This window comes from Lissotriton helveticus, chromosome 11 (genome assembly GCF_964261635.1).
Source record: "Lissotriton helveticus chromosome 11, aLisHel1.1, whole genome shotgun sequence".
Taxonomy (NCBI): domain Eukaryota; kingdom Metazoa; phylum Chordata; class Amphibia; order Caudata; family Salamandridae; genus Lissotriton; species Lissotriton helveticus.
This window is the reverse complement of record NC_136072.1, coordinates 370,146,002-370,161,068: the sequence shown is the minus strand read 5'-3', so window position 1 is coordinate 370,161,068 and position 15,067 is coordinate 370,146,002. Positions and strand designations below refer to the sequence as shown.

At 45.5% G+C, this 15,067-nt stretch overlaps 1 protein-coding gene across 1 annotated transcript in view; it reads left to right on the top strand.

Annotated features, from left to right (window-relative positions):
• Positions 1-15,067, top strand: part of LOC144791146 (uncharacterized) — a 299,504-nt gene that overhangs the window by 78,966 nt on the left and 205,471 nt on the right. Inside the window, exon 4 of the mRNA XM_078665803.1 lies at positions 2,050-2,190. Coding sequence (XP_078521929.1) covers positions 2,050-2,190 — 141 coding nt within the window. The remainder of the gene's footprint in view (positions 1-2,049; positions 2,191-15,067) is intronic.

The following is a 15,067-nucleotide window of genomic DNA, read 5'->3' as shown; positions in this document are numbered from 1 at the left end:
TGAAGGCTATAATAAAAAAAAGGCAATTCCTTACAACACTTTTCAGTGGGATGATACTGAATTATGCAAAAGAGATGTAACATTCAGCTATGGCGATACTTAATTATGCAAAACCGACGACTATACGTGCCAAGAGGATAATCATGTCAGTAGTGCCAATCAATTATTTAATGAGGATGTGCAGTTTTGTAATCAGGTTATACTCTTCAGACTCATGGGCTGTTGTGAGTTATGCCTCTGCATCTTCATCCATCATACCAATTTCACTCTTCGTTTATTATGATGACTAATGTTCTTTCAGTTGTACACAACTTTACGAGTTTATGATTACAGGCTATTAGTCTAGCCTTGTATTGGAGAGACCATGCTATGGGAATGCCAAATATGCTGGGTTACCTCTAACAACCTGTGAAGGGCTTGAATGCTCTGATATTGATACACATTTGTTAATTCAAGCAAATAATTTCAATGCTCTGCAGTCTGCACAGGCCAAAAGTGAGGATCTCTTTTTGGTTTAAGATTTTAATTTCAGCCTGCATGGTTCTGGAGGAAAATGTACCTCCCCCACCTACTGATTATGGTGTTACTGTATGTAAAGCTCTTCTGATTTCTGGACAGGCTCTACTTTGTCTACAACCCAGTGCTTGGTGGTTACGACTTTATGATTACTATGCAGAGGTAAAATCAATGTCCTGTCACATGTCACATGCATCCATAGATTTCATCGGTTTTTAAAGTTGTGCATTGTTTGGTCGTCTCTATATTGGTTTCTTCGTTTGTGCTTCTGGTCTTACCTGTCTGTGTATTTTAGAAGTTTTCATGTCTTTCAAATTATTTTGATGTTCCCTTCTAGAGAAGTAGTTTTTAGTATATAATTATCTTACAAGCTGTCACAGTGAAGTACTGGCCATTTTGTAATAATTTGTGATTTTATATTGCATGTACCAAACCGGAAGAAATCAGAATCCTTTACAATGAGGCACTGGGACAAATATGTACAGTAAATGAGTAGGTTACACAGACTTTACAAAACAGAACAGCCAAAAAGTAGTGAATGACATCTCAACAGTATATATCCTTCCATAAACTTTAGAGTTAACATTAAAATAAGGTATCAAATGGAGTAATGAGAGGTACTGCATGTGGTGGACTTAAGAAAGATCACAGAAATCAAGTTCAAGGCATTATCTCTAGATTCTCAGATGTAGGAAAATAATGAATCTCCCCAACATATGAAGGAAAGACTGGTAAAGCTAGAAGGTCTGGTGTTGGCTGTCAGCTTTTTAGCTATGTTAGAATTTGTTTTGTCATGGTTTTTGCAAAACTGTATTGTTGGGGAAGCTACTGGGTCTTCATTAATCAACAAAAAAAGTTGGTTGAAAAACAATTTTATCTCAAAAAGCACATATTACCATGTTAGTACTTGACACTCAAGGGAATTACTTTATGGGTAGGCGTACTCCTTGTGAAAGAGCAGAATGTCATCACTCACAGTGAAGTTAGCTAATGCCTAAAGTGAGCTAACCCATTAACCCATGCTATTTACTATAGTGGGCAGAACAAAAATGTGAATGGCACAACAACACACCAATGGATGATGCGGGATGGCTGAAAGCCAATAGGACTAAGAATGCTATACATGTAACTGTAGTAAAATAAAAAGATCTTGGCTAACACCAGATCTACAAATGGTAGGGAAAGCACATACTGATTCACCCTGTTTGAGTAATGCTTTATTATTTTCTGTGCTTGAATGTACAATTTTCTATAGCAAGTCAACAAGATGTTTAGTAGTCCCTGTAATGCTCAATTAAGAAATACCTTTGGACTCCACTGAGGTTTGCTTTGTCTCTCCCTTCTTCTCAGTAGTTCCAGAGTCACGTTAGATCTGCACACATTGAACTGTGCAAGTAACTCTTGTTCACCTTTTCTTGTCTGTATGATTGTTTATTCAACTTATAGTACTCCTGAGTGGAACATTTTGCATTTATTTCACATGGTTAATTGTACTCACAGCATTTGTCGTCACTACAATTTGATTTTCCCCAGTTTCGCCATCTACAGCTGCAAATGTAACTGCAGAAGCACTTGTGACTAGAGTGAAGCAAGAGACTCAAGAGGAACATGTTACTGTCGAAGTTCATCCAAAAAACACAACCCCCAGCCTTTTCCAGAAGTTCCTTGAGAAAGGTAAGGTAAATGAACTGATCACTGTTCTTACTTCTCACAAGGGCGATAGTGACCAACAAAGGACAAGGGTAAAAACATTTACACCTGCTTCAGCAGAAAGACAAATTATGGTTCATTGAATGATCTCTAAGACTCATAAGGAATCAGAATGGATAAAAGATGTACAAGAATGAAAACTAGGAGAAGTTTATGTTAATATTTATGATTTATAAAGCTCATAGCTGCCCCACAGGGTTTCTTAATGCTGAAGACCGGAGAAAAAAAGCCATATCAAAAGATAAAATGAAACTGACCAGAACTAATTAAAACTATTTGAAGACTTAGAGATACGACAGGAACTCAGTAGGGACCTAATATAACCCATAGATCCTCTTGTCGATAAATTCATCAGATATGCAAGATGTAATTCCTATTTATGTTAATGGTACAATGTAGGTTACAGAGGAATTTGAATGCGTGCTCACCCTGTTGGAATGCGCTGAGCCTCCATTTTTGTTCTCTCTATAATGGTAACAATACTGTATGTTACTTATTTTCAAGCTAGAAAATTTAATCGCATCAATATTGTATGTGAATGGTTTTCATTGAAATAATAAAAAAAAATAGTATTGTGTACAATTTAACACAGATTTTGCCTGCTCTTGCAGCCTGTATAATAGCAGTTACTCTGAGTACCACAGCTGTAGTTTCAGTAATATGGCATAATAGCTTTGTCAGCCACACAGAATGTTAGCAATCCAATCCTCTATCAAGATTAATGAGGTTGCAGTTAGGCTACAGTAGAGCACCATGGATTCAACTAACTGCTGTGGAAAGAAAGTGATCCACTAAGCAACGTAGAAGTATATTTGAGATAGATGGAGAATATTCATGAATCTATAGAAAATGCAACCTCATTTCAGCTTTTTGCATGAATCTCAATAATTTTCATTAAAAAAAGAATGAAAATAGTTTTTCCATAGAGATAATGCTTAAACCTCCGGGAGACCACACAAATCCTTTGAATTCACCTCAATTCATAAAATCAGTCTGTCAATGGCAATTCATATTTTGAATTAACTTTATTTCTTACAAGAACCTATTTTATTATTTTCCTCACATGAGCCTTTATTATGGTCTTCTCATCAACTCCAGTATATTTCAATATAAAGTCTTTGTGGTGTCAGGTAAAAGAAATGTTAGTTCCTTATCACTAAATGCAGGGCAGAAGATATCCTAATGGAGTCTTCCATTTATGTAACACCTCATAAAAACAAATCTTACAAAAATACAGTCCATTGTATGCAACATTTCAATGGTTTTGATTTACAATATAAATAACTTCCTTAGGTAAGTGCACTCCCTGGTAGTTATTGTGTTGGTGTAGAGTAGGCCATAGGCTTTGCTTTAGGCCCCAACCCCACCATGTTCAATAACTACCTGGAAGTGCACTCCCACATGAAATATACTGGTCACCTAAACCGATATTTCCAAACCCCCTCTGAGGCATTCAATAAAAAATAGGTCCTAGCCATTATATTTTTGATATACGAAATGTTTTTTAAGCTGTATTTAACCAGTAAACCTGAATCACAACAATTTTTTGTCGTTCTGGAATCGTAATGTCAGAGTTCATAATAACAAAAAAGAGGACTATAATATAATGTACCAGTTGTAACTTGTTTTATTAATCTGGGTATGGATCTATTTGGACGTAGAAGACTACTTCAACAGCCATGTTTTCATAAACTTGTTCATTGAACTCTGTGGCTTTGAAGACATGTTGGTTCAACCCAAGAGTACATCATTTGCTTGGGCCTTACTTGAAATATATATTATTAGCTAGATTGGCATTGACTGGTTCCATATAGCTATTTGCCTAACAATCCTCAACCAGCCTATTGTGGGAGCATTGTTGATTTAAAGCCTCCCACACTCCACACTTTCCATACACCACAACCACCATCAATCAATCAGGGAATTGTAAGCGCACTACTCACCCGTGAGGGTCTCAAGGTGCTGGGCGGGGGTCCCAGATCTGTTTAGCTGAATAGCCAGGTCTTGAGGGTCTTCCTGAAGGTGTTCAGGGAGAGGGCACGTCTGATGTCTGCCGGTAGCTCGTTCCAGGTCTTGGCTGCAATGTGAGAGAAGGATCTTCTGCCTACTCTGGCTCTGTGGATGCGCGGGGTTTCGGTCCATGCGAGGTTGGAAGATCGGAGGTTTCTTTTGGGTACGAGGAAGTTGATTCTGTCGTTGAGGTATTTGGGTATGTTGTTGTGTAGACATTTGTAGGTGTGAGTGAAGATTTTGAAAGTGACTCTTTTCTCCACGGGGAGCCAGTGGAGACTTCGTAGGTGTTGACTGATATGGTCGTGTCGGGGGATGCAGGGGATGAGTCTGGCAACGGTGTTCTGTATTGTCTGGAGTTTGCGGAGTAGGGACTTGTTGATGCCAGCGTAGAGTACGTTTCCATAGTCCAGTCTGCTGGCGATGAGTGCCTGGGTGACTGTCTTCCTTGACTCAGGGGGGATCCTCTTGAAGGTCTTGCGGAGGATGCGGAGGATGTGGAAGCAGCTGGAGGTGACGGCATTGACCTGTCGGTTTATGGTGAGTGATGAGTCGAGTACGATGCCAAGGTTCTTGGCGTGGTCTGAGAGGGTAGGTGGGCTTTCGAGGGCAGTCGGTCACCAGGTGCTGTCCCATGCAGAAGGGGTGGTACCGAGCATGAGGACTTCTGTCTTACTCCAGTATTGGAGCTTTCATAGATTCACATACCTGAATCATTTCCCCGTCGTCGAGACGGGAGTCTCCGGTACATAAAAAAGCAATGGTTAGCAGTATAGCTAACTGTAGAAAAGGCCTAGGCACATTTTTCTTTTGCAACCCATACCTTTTGTTATGTAAAAACGGACCAAAATTTTCTCTTAGCCAATCAGAGGCACTCACCCTCTAGAACCCTCCTGAGAGAACCTCTTGCCCCTCAGATTTTCTACCGGCACGTTGTGCTAGGGAGTCTCCTTTGATCTCTGCTCAAAATCTGGATTTCCAACTTTGTAGAAGCTTCATATTCAGGCTATTTTTTCTAGGTTATAGAAATTATAATCTATTTCTCATCTACATTCCTGAAAATGGCTGAAAAGGAGAAAAAGGGTCTGTTTAGAGCCTGTGCCACCTGCTCTAAAAAGAGACTCTACACAGATGACCCACATGAAGACTGTATATATTGTCTTTACCCGGACCACCAAGCAAAGGATTGCAAGGTATGTCACACTTTCTCTAGTAAGACCCTTAGAGATTGTGAAGGACGCCTTCTAATTTGGCTTCAGAAGATCAAGGCCAGAAAGGAGGTGGTTTCTAGCGAAAGTGACCAGGAATCCTCCACTTCTTCCAGGAGATCTCAAAAAAGATCAAGATCTCCTCAGGCTCATTCCTCAGGGGACCGTCCTGAGAAGGCCCTAAAAAGACCAACCAAGGGCGTAGTCCTTCAAAATCTCCTCAGAAAAAATCAAAGGAGAGTAAAGGACTCACTTTAAAAGAGAAATAATCCAAAAGAGCCTCTTCTGAGCCTTCAAATACACCACCATTGGCTCCGGCATCATTCAAGAAGCCATCCTCTAGTATTCCTGAGGAGAAGGTGAAAAAATCCACATCGCCGACGGGAGCGTTGACGAAGAAATCATCGACTACAGCGACGACTAAGGTACAAGAGTTACCATTAGTGGTATTGAAGCCAGCGTCGACGGGGGCGTCGACGACGGGAGCGTCGACGACGAGATCGTCGATGGCCGAGGCGTCGACAGCGAAGGCGTCGACGACTGGAGTGTCGACGACGGGATCATCGTCTACGGTGATGACAATGAGGTCGTCGACGGGAACGTCAACGACGATTACTATGTCGTCAGCGAGGAGTGGATCTATGGTGCTGACAACAGCTTCGTCGACGATGGTATCGACGTCGATCTCGTCGACGGGCTTGTCGACGAGACAAACCCCGGAAAAGAGCAGGAAGAAGATCACGCCAGCAGTAACTTTTCCAAGTAAAATTACTCCATTGGTCCCGTCGCACCTTTTGGAGGAAGAAGAGTCAGAAGATGAGGAGGATGATGGGCCCTTTGGGTATGCCACGAGCCCATCGGAGCTCCATGTAAAATGTCAAGATGAGGATGATGAGGAAGGGTATGAAGAATACCACAGTGTCACATTCCACCGCTACCAACAAGAAACTCAGGAACAGATGGTAGCAATGCCATCATCCATGTTGACGGATTTGCAATCTATGTTGGCGGATTATAAACTGAGGTTTCCTACGTCAGGATTTTCTCAGGACATTCAACCTTCACGTCCTCGTTCAATTCAGGCCACTCCAGTCCGCAGTACAGAAAACCAGCTGGACACTGCTCCTCTGACACCTCAGGTCCGACAGCTGCAGGATCCTGGACAAAAGATGATGATGATGACCGCAAAGAAGGGGAGCTACCAGAACCCCACAGAGAATGGGATGATTATCTGATTCCTTCTCCGCCTTCGCCCACCCAAGTACTGGCAGATTCTCCACCGGTGGATATAGGTGGATTCCACAACTTAATGGAGAGGGCGGCGAAAAGATTCCAACTGCCAATGAAAACAACTCAAGCAGAATGTTTTCTTTATGACTTTAAAGAGCCATATCAAAGATCAATCAGGTCTATACCAATTATTGACCACATATGGGAGGAAGGATTGCAATTCATGACAACTCCAGCAACGGTTACACCGGTGCTAGCGATGCTGGATAAAAAATATAAGGCACCTGCGGATGCTCCAGCGTGTTTACTGGGCCATCCTAAATCGGACTCAATCATCTCGCAAGCAGCGCAGCAGAAGTAAAAAAATCCAGCAGCACCTATTTCGGCACCTTCGGACAGGGAGGGACGGCGTTTAGATAACGCAGGAAAACAATTCTCCTCATGTCAGCGCTCCTGGTCAGAGTTGCTAATGCCCTTGCCATCCTGGGCAGATATGACAGACAGCTGTGGTGCGATGTAGCACCCTATATCGACCTCCTCCCGGAAGACTCTAAGCAGGAGGCAAAGAAGGTTTTACAGGAAGGAGAGAGAACTTCGGCTGAAGTTATTGATTGCGCTATGGACATACCTACCAAAGCGTTTCGTTCCCTCGGAGGAGCAGCAGTTTTGAGGCGCCAAGGTTGGCTGAGGGCCACTTCCTTTAGATCAGACGTACAAAATAAGATTCTGGACCTACCCTTTGATGGGGTGGATCTCTTTGGGTGCATGGTGGTGACACCCTTCAAAATATTAAAAAAGACACAGATACAGCGAAATCCTTAGGTGCATTACAGTACCGGAAGGGGCATTTTCGAGGCGCCCATGGAAGAGGACAACCCTCGTATAGAGGTGGATACCAGCAAGGAAGATATACATCCTATCCTTCCTCTTCGCAGCCCTATCGGCAGCAATATGGGCAGAAACAATCGGGAGGCTACTCTAAGTCCACTCCCAGAGGATGAGGAAGTCGTTCGGGAAGAGATAATAATAAAAGACAATGACAACCTACAGATTGCGGATCCTCCTCTTCCTATCCTGTCAAATGTTCCCCTGGGTGGAAGAGTGACTCATTATTTACCACAGTGGCGGAAGATAACATCGGACAAATGGGTTCTCCACGTAATACAATTTGGACATACATTAGAATCCCTCCACTTCCCTCCTCCCACGCCATCGACATATCAAGAAGCAAAACACCTATCCCAGATGCGTCGGGAGATTTGGGCAATGCTCCAAAAGGGAGCAATAGAACCGGCGCCGAACTCCCAAAGAGGAAGAGGATTTTATTCCCGTTTCTTCTTGATCAGAATAGATGCTCTCAGGTGGCGTCCGATCTTGGACTTAAGGTCCCTAAATGCCTACCTCAAGAAACAGTCATTCAGAATGGTAACCCTGCAGGATATTTTGCTGCTCTTAAACCCAGGGGATCAGATAACCTCCCTCGATTTACAAGATGCATATTTCCATATCCCCATCCATTAGTCCCACAGAAAGTTCCTTCGTTTTGCAGTGGCGAAAGACCATTACCAATTCAAGGTGCTACCATTCGGCCTAAAGTCTGCACCGAGAATATTTACAAAATGTCTGGCGCCGGTGGCGGCCTATCTAAGAAGACAAAAACACCAGAAATTTCCATACCTGGACGACTGGTTGATAAAGGCACCATCGCAGGAAGCAGCTCACGCTTCCACCATAGCATGCATGGAGCTGTTTGCGGATCTGGGCCTGACCTTGAATGTAGAAAAATCATCTCTACAGCCATCCAGGATGATCAAGTTTCTAGGTGCAATCTTGGATACAACACAAAACAAAGCATTCCCATCAGTGGAGAGACAGTTGGGACTCGTAAATCTAGCCAAGGGATTTGGCAAAAGAAAGTCTCTTTCAGTCAGAAGATACAAGTCGCTTCTGGGAACAATGTCCTCATGCATACCACTCATTCCCCTATGTCGCTTACGAATGGGACCGTTACAGGAAGAACTGGATCTTCAGTGGTGCCAAGCAAAGGGATCCTTTGAGGACAAGATAAAAATCACGCGTCCAATATTGCAGGCAGCAAAGTGGTGGACTCGCAGGAACAATATCTCTGTGGGTCTCTCCTACCTGACCGAACCAGCTCCGTTGGTGGTCACCACGGATGCCTCTCTCGAGGGATGGGGAGCCGTCCTACAGGAGTTACAGGTCAGCGGCCGATGGCGCAGACAAGAACAACACCTTCACATAAACCTATTGGAGTTAAGAACAATAGGATTAGCGTTGTTGGCCTTCCTGCCAAGAATAGAAGAAAGATCAGTGTTAGTGCAGACAGACAACACAACTGCAATGCACTACATAAACAAGCAGGGAGTGTAGGAGAGTAGGGTCTGCTATCCTATGGTCACCCCAAATCTTTGCTTTTTGCTTCACTGGTTTATGACTTAATTTGGCTGTGGGCCTGCTATTCAGACCAACAGCCTGCTGTTCTCTCTAAATTGTTACCCATGCACTTTAGGTGCATAACGACATTGGAACGGGTTCACCTTATTGGCCCCTGTAACAGTGTACCCAGGTACCCAGGGCATAGGTGCTTCCAAGGCCTACCAGGGGTTGCAGCATGTATTGTGCCACCCCTGGCCTGACCTCCATATTTGACACAACTGGCTGATCACTCAGCTGGGGTAAGTCGGTGTAACCACGCCTTACTTAGGTGTAGTATGCCTATACCTAACCTAAAATGGACACATATGTCCCTATCAGCCACTCCTATGGAAGGCCTCATCAATCCTGGAGGCAGAGTGCTTGGGAATATGTGAGATAGTGCTCTGGCATGAGCTGAGCCTGTCTGCAGCTTTCAGAACCATGTCCTTTAGCTGTGTCATGATACTGCCATGCCATTTACTCTTAAGTGCATTATGAACCTCGCGGTTAAATGCTATCTTTGGTTTGGCTTTATCAAAACATGTCGAGTAAGGTGTCATACGAATTGGAATACTACCCCCTCGCCAGTTCTGGCGACGGGGGTAGCATTCCACCCTTCTAGAAGGACACGACATGTACCGAGCCTGAACCCCGGTTAAAGTTAAACAGAGCCTTAGCATCACAAAATGGATGCTGCCACCACAGACACAAGTCTGACCTCCTGCTGCTGGGAGTCCTTCCAGCGAGGGCAGCTTGGACAAAGGGTTTCCTGCCTTGGGAGGTGCTAGCACCACCCCAGACAGGATTTTGTGTATTGGGTAGGACAGGGCTGAATAGAATCAGACATGCCTGGGGCACACAAGGTGTCCCTGTGCATAGGCCAGTTCAAACCGGTGCTGGGGCCTTCCAGCCCCAGTCCTGGCGCGAAACTGGACAAAGGAAAGGGGGTGTAACCACCCCCCTTCCTGGTTCCACCCAGAGGAGGGACCTAGTAGGTGATCCGGCCCCCCAGATTCGAATAAGAGTGGGAGCTGTGTCCTGAGAGTTCAGATCATCCTGAATCAACTTGAAACTAAGAAGACGACTGGACTTCGACATTCTGCTGCACAGAAGACTGAAGAGCATCTCCCTTGTGGCCTAGGAGTGGCCACCCTGTGAACACAGGCACCATCCAGCAACTCGACGTCTGCTTTGCCGCCGCCTCCCGTCGGAGCCCGAGCCCAGAGCCCGACAAGACCCAGACTCCCAGACTTCTCACAGCCTGATCCACAGTCCCTGCAAAGAAGGGACCCGTGGAGGCACCGAGAGACGTGGGACCGGACCTCTTGAAAGACCCCCGAGAAGCTGACTGTGCAGCACCCGAGGCACCCTCGATGCTGTGCTTTGGGGTTTAAGAAGCCCCAACCTCGAGCAGCCTTTGCACCGAAGATCAGCCCCCCAGCATCTCCACGATCTGCGTGGGGCCCTTTTGCACTGTGCCACTCAATGCGCCATCCCGGCCACTTGCCACGTGGCTAGCGGTCATCTTGGTGACGAAAACGACAAACTACACCACTGGTCTGGTTGCTCCAGATTGGCCCTTGCTCCCCTGAAAAGGAGCACCCGCTCTGACCTTGCTGGTCTGAGTGAGAAGCTTGAATCACTTCCTGCGTGGCTTGCTTTAGCCAAGGCCTGTTTGCTCCAATCAAGTTGCCGACACCGCCATCAGCGAGAGCCTTCGTGGGACAGCTCATGACCAATGCCTGGACATCCTTGACCTCTTCGTGTCCACGTAGCTGCAGAGACAATCTTCAAGACATCACCTGTTTGCGCCCGACATCGCCTGGTTCCTTCCTGGTTCCACGGTAGTCACTGGCTAGTGACTTTGAACATTGTCCCCTCTGCTTTCAGGTCTTCACCTCTTCAGATCCACCCTTGGATCCACCGGAACTCTTCACATCGAGCCGCCTGCAGCATCTTCAGCTCCAAGCACCATCGACCTGCGTGACGAAACCCTACAACTCCTTTGACCCTGTGCACCCGCTTCCTGTGGGTGTGGTAACTCAGCAACGCCGGTGTTCCCACACTGGTATACACCTCTAGTGTCTGTGTCTAAAGTTTCATCCTTCTAGGTCACTCGGAAGGTTCCTTAATAACTAACTTTGTAACTTTTACGCACCATTGACATTGCATTGGTAAAGCGTGCACTTTCCGCACTGCACCCGAGTCCCGCGGGCCTTTCCCGACTTCTTCACTGCTAGTCCCGAACAGCTCCAGCGATTCCCCAGGCCCTAGGCCTCTTCACTTTCCCCATAGCGGTTCTTATACCTCTATTTTAGTATATGGTTTAGGTGGCCCCTAGGGCTCATCCATAATTGTGCAACTTTTGTGTATTTAAACTGTGTTTTGTTTTAACGCATTTGCTTCTGTGCTCATAAAGAGTATCAGGGTTATTTGTAGAAATAAATCTATATATATTTTCAATATATATCTGTGTGGTGTCCTTTCATTTGGTATTCAAGGGATTGTGTATGGTAAAACAGCTTGCTTCACATGCCTTTACAGAGTTTAGCCTAAGATTGCTTAGTCCATGCTACCCCTAGGATAGCTTGTCTATAAGGTTGACTTTACAACCTGCACCATAAGGGTTGCTTGGCATGGTACAAGGTGATCACTAGAACTAGTGAGCATCATATACCAGGCCAACTTCTCACATTGGTGAGCAGCGGATTGGGATTTGAGCTTGCTGTTGTTTTACCATTACAATCTTTGAAAGTATCATTTGAAAGATCATACTGGTACCTGACAGGTACACTAAAACAAGACTAGATATACTTAAGTTCTACTGAACTTAGTTGTTGTAGAGGATAGGGAGTAGTACACCCTGACTACAACTACTAGATAGGTTTGGTAGGAAAACACAAGTGTAGGTAGATTGCAACACATCCACCACACTAGAGCAATGTCTGGAGCAGAGGGATCCACTGGACCCATCTCTGTTGAGAGTGACCCTCCAAGGGCACCATCCAAATTTGCTATCTTTCCATTTAAGGAACTGAGGCAACTGTGTTCCATGAGAGGAATCAAAACAGGTCCTACTCCTACAGCAGGACACCTCAGAGAGCTTTTAGACCAGTCTGAAGCTCTAAAAAACTCTAAACCAGGCTCCTCAGGGACTGGTGATGGAGGTTCTCCTTCTGAAGAAGAAAACACTGATGCCCCTGCCCCTGTTATCCACATAGATGAGGAAGACCAGGCCACTGAAGATACTCAGCCAGAGGATGAGGAAGAAGAGGAGGAGGAAGAAAGTGGGACTGATGATGAGAGAAATAGCCAGGTGTTAGTCAGCAGGCTTAACCAGGCTAACTTAAGCTTATTTGGGACTGAAGGTGGGTCTAACCCATTCAGACCCCCAAGTGGACTTAACCAGGAGCATAGGAGGAGGAGGAATCACTCAGGTGAATCCAATACTTCCCATGTTTCTAGAGGTTCTCATGGCAACTCCAGAAGGGAGTTGACTAGCCCTCAGAGAAGGGAACATGAGGCCAAAATGAGAGAGGCTGAACTTAGGATCCAGAAGCAAGAATTAGAAGTTGCCCTGGCCAAAGAGAAACTTGCTAGAGCAAGGCAGCCTAGAGAGAGTGGATTAGGATCCACTGGTGGCAGCACTATCCCTAAGGATAAAGACAGGTCCTATGACAATAGAAACCTGAGTAAGATTGTGCCCCTGTACAAAGTTGGGGATGATATCCACAAATGGATGACTGCACTTGAGAGAGCTTGCAAAGTACAGCAGGTCCCCCAGGATCAGTGGGCAGCAATCTTGTGGCTCTCCTTTGAAGGTAGAGGCCGAGACAGACTCCTCACAGTTAGTGATGGGGATTCTAGAAACTACCTGGTCCTGAAGAGTGCTCTGATTGATGGGTTAGGCTTAACCACTGAACAGTACAGGTTAATGTTCAGAGACACCCAGAAGACACAGACTCAGGACTGGTCTGAATTTGTTGAATGTGCCACTAAGGCTCTGGAGGGCTGGTTGCTGGGAAGTAAGGTTACAGACTATGAAGGATTGTACAATTTGCTTATGAGAGAACAGATTTTAAATAACTGTCAGAACCAGCAGTTGCATCAACATTTGGTTGACTCAGATCTAACCTCTCCCCAAGAATTGGGAAAGAGGGCAGACAAATGGGTTAGAACCAGAGTTAAGCAAAAGAACCAGAACCAGAACCAGGGTGGTGACCAAAAGAAAACAGACCAGAAGGGTGGGGAGCAGAAAGCTAAAGACCAGAAGTCTTCAACAGGGCCCCAAACTAATACTGAGGGTGGGTCCCAAACTTCCAAGAAGAAGAAGAAAGAAGGTCAAAGAAAACCCTGGTGTAGCTTTTGCAAAAAACACCACTCACTGGACAAGTGATTGTAAAAAGGGTGGAGCCCCCAACACTGCAGCCCCTAAGGCACCTGCACCCACTAGTACAGTTGGCAGTGTTGGTCCACAGACTAAGGGGGTAGTGGGTATCACCTTGGGAACTGAGGGAGATTCTGACCTAGTCAGAATCCCCACACAGGCTGTTCTGATTTGTGATGAGGAGATTGATTTTCCCCCTACTGTCAGTCCCAATAATTTGGGCAAGGACAGACAGACACCTTTAATTAATGAAAAAGTGGCTCAAGCATACAGGGACACATGTGCAGTGTCACTATGGTGACACCTAGCTTTGTGGACCCTGGACAGTACATACCAGGTGATAATTACCTGGTGACCAATGCCAGCAATGTCACTACTACACATAGTGTGGCAATTGTTAACTTTTCCTGGGGAGGGGTAACTGGCCTAAAAAGAGTTGTGGTTAGTGCTGTTCTCCCAGTAGAATGTTTGTTGGGCAATGACCTGGAGAGCTCTCTATGGTCAGAAGTTGAGTACAGGACTCATGCAGAGATGTTAGGGATATCATCACATGTCCTTGCTGTGACCAGGTCACAGGCCAAAAAGTGCCTCTCTGAACCTCAGGTCTTGGATCCTGGAACAATGGACCAAGTACCTTCCAAGACAAGGAACAGGAGGGTAAAGGCTGTGCCTTCCCAAATGCCTACAAGTGAGGTTCAGCCTTCACAGGAAGATGATTCTGAGACCCCTGAAGGAACTGTCCCTATAGAGCTTGAACCTGATCAGGTTGAGTTTCTGGGGACAGGGGGACCTTCTAGGGCAGACTTGGGGCAGGCTCAGTTATCCTGTTCTTCTCTTGAACCCCTCAGACAGCAGGCTGCTGCTGTGGCTGCTGGGAATGCTCAAGGTACCCATAAGGTTTATTGGGATGATGGGCTCCTTTATTCAGAGGGTAGAGACCCCAAGCCTGGTGCAACCAGGAGGTTGGTCATACCTCTGCAATTTAGGGGCTTTCTTCTTACCTTGGCACATGATATTCCCTTAGCAGGACACCTAGGCCAGAACAAAACATGGGACAGACTTGTCTGTCACTTTCACTGGCCTCACATGTCAGAAGATACAAAGGAGTTTTGTCGCTCCTGTGTAACCTGCCAAGCAAGTGGCAAAGCAGGTGGTACCACAAAGGCCCCCCTAATACCACTACCTGTGGTGGGGGTGCCCTTTGAAAGGGTAGGGATTGACATTGTTGGACCAATGGATCCCCCTACAGCATCTGGGCACAGATTCATACTGGTGGTGGTGGACCATGCCACCAGGTACCCAGAGGCAATTCCACTTAGGACCACAACAGCTCCTGTTGTGGCCAGGGCCTTACGTGGAGTTTTCTCCAGAGTGGGGTTTCCTAAGGAGGTAGTATCTGATAGAGGTGCAAACTTCATGTCAGGATACTTGACAGCTATGTGGAAGGAATGTGGTGTCAACTACAAGTTCACCACTCCCTATCATCCACAATGCAATGGGCTTGTTGAGAGATTCAACATGACCCTGAAGGGCATGATCAAAGGATTACCTGAAAAGCTCAGGCGAAGAT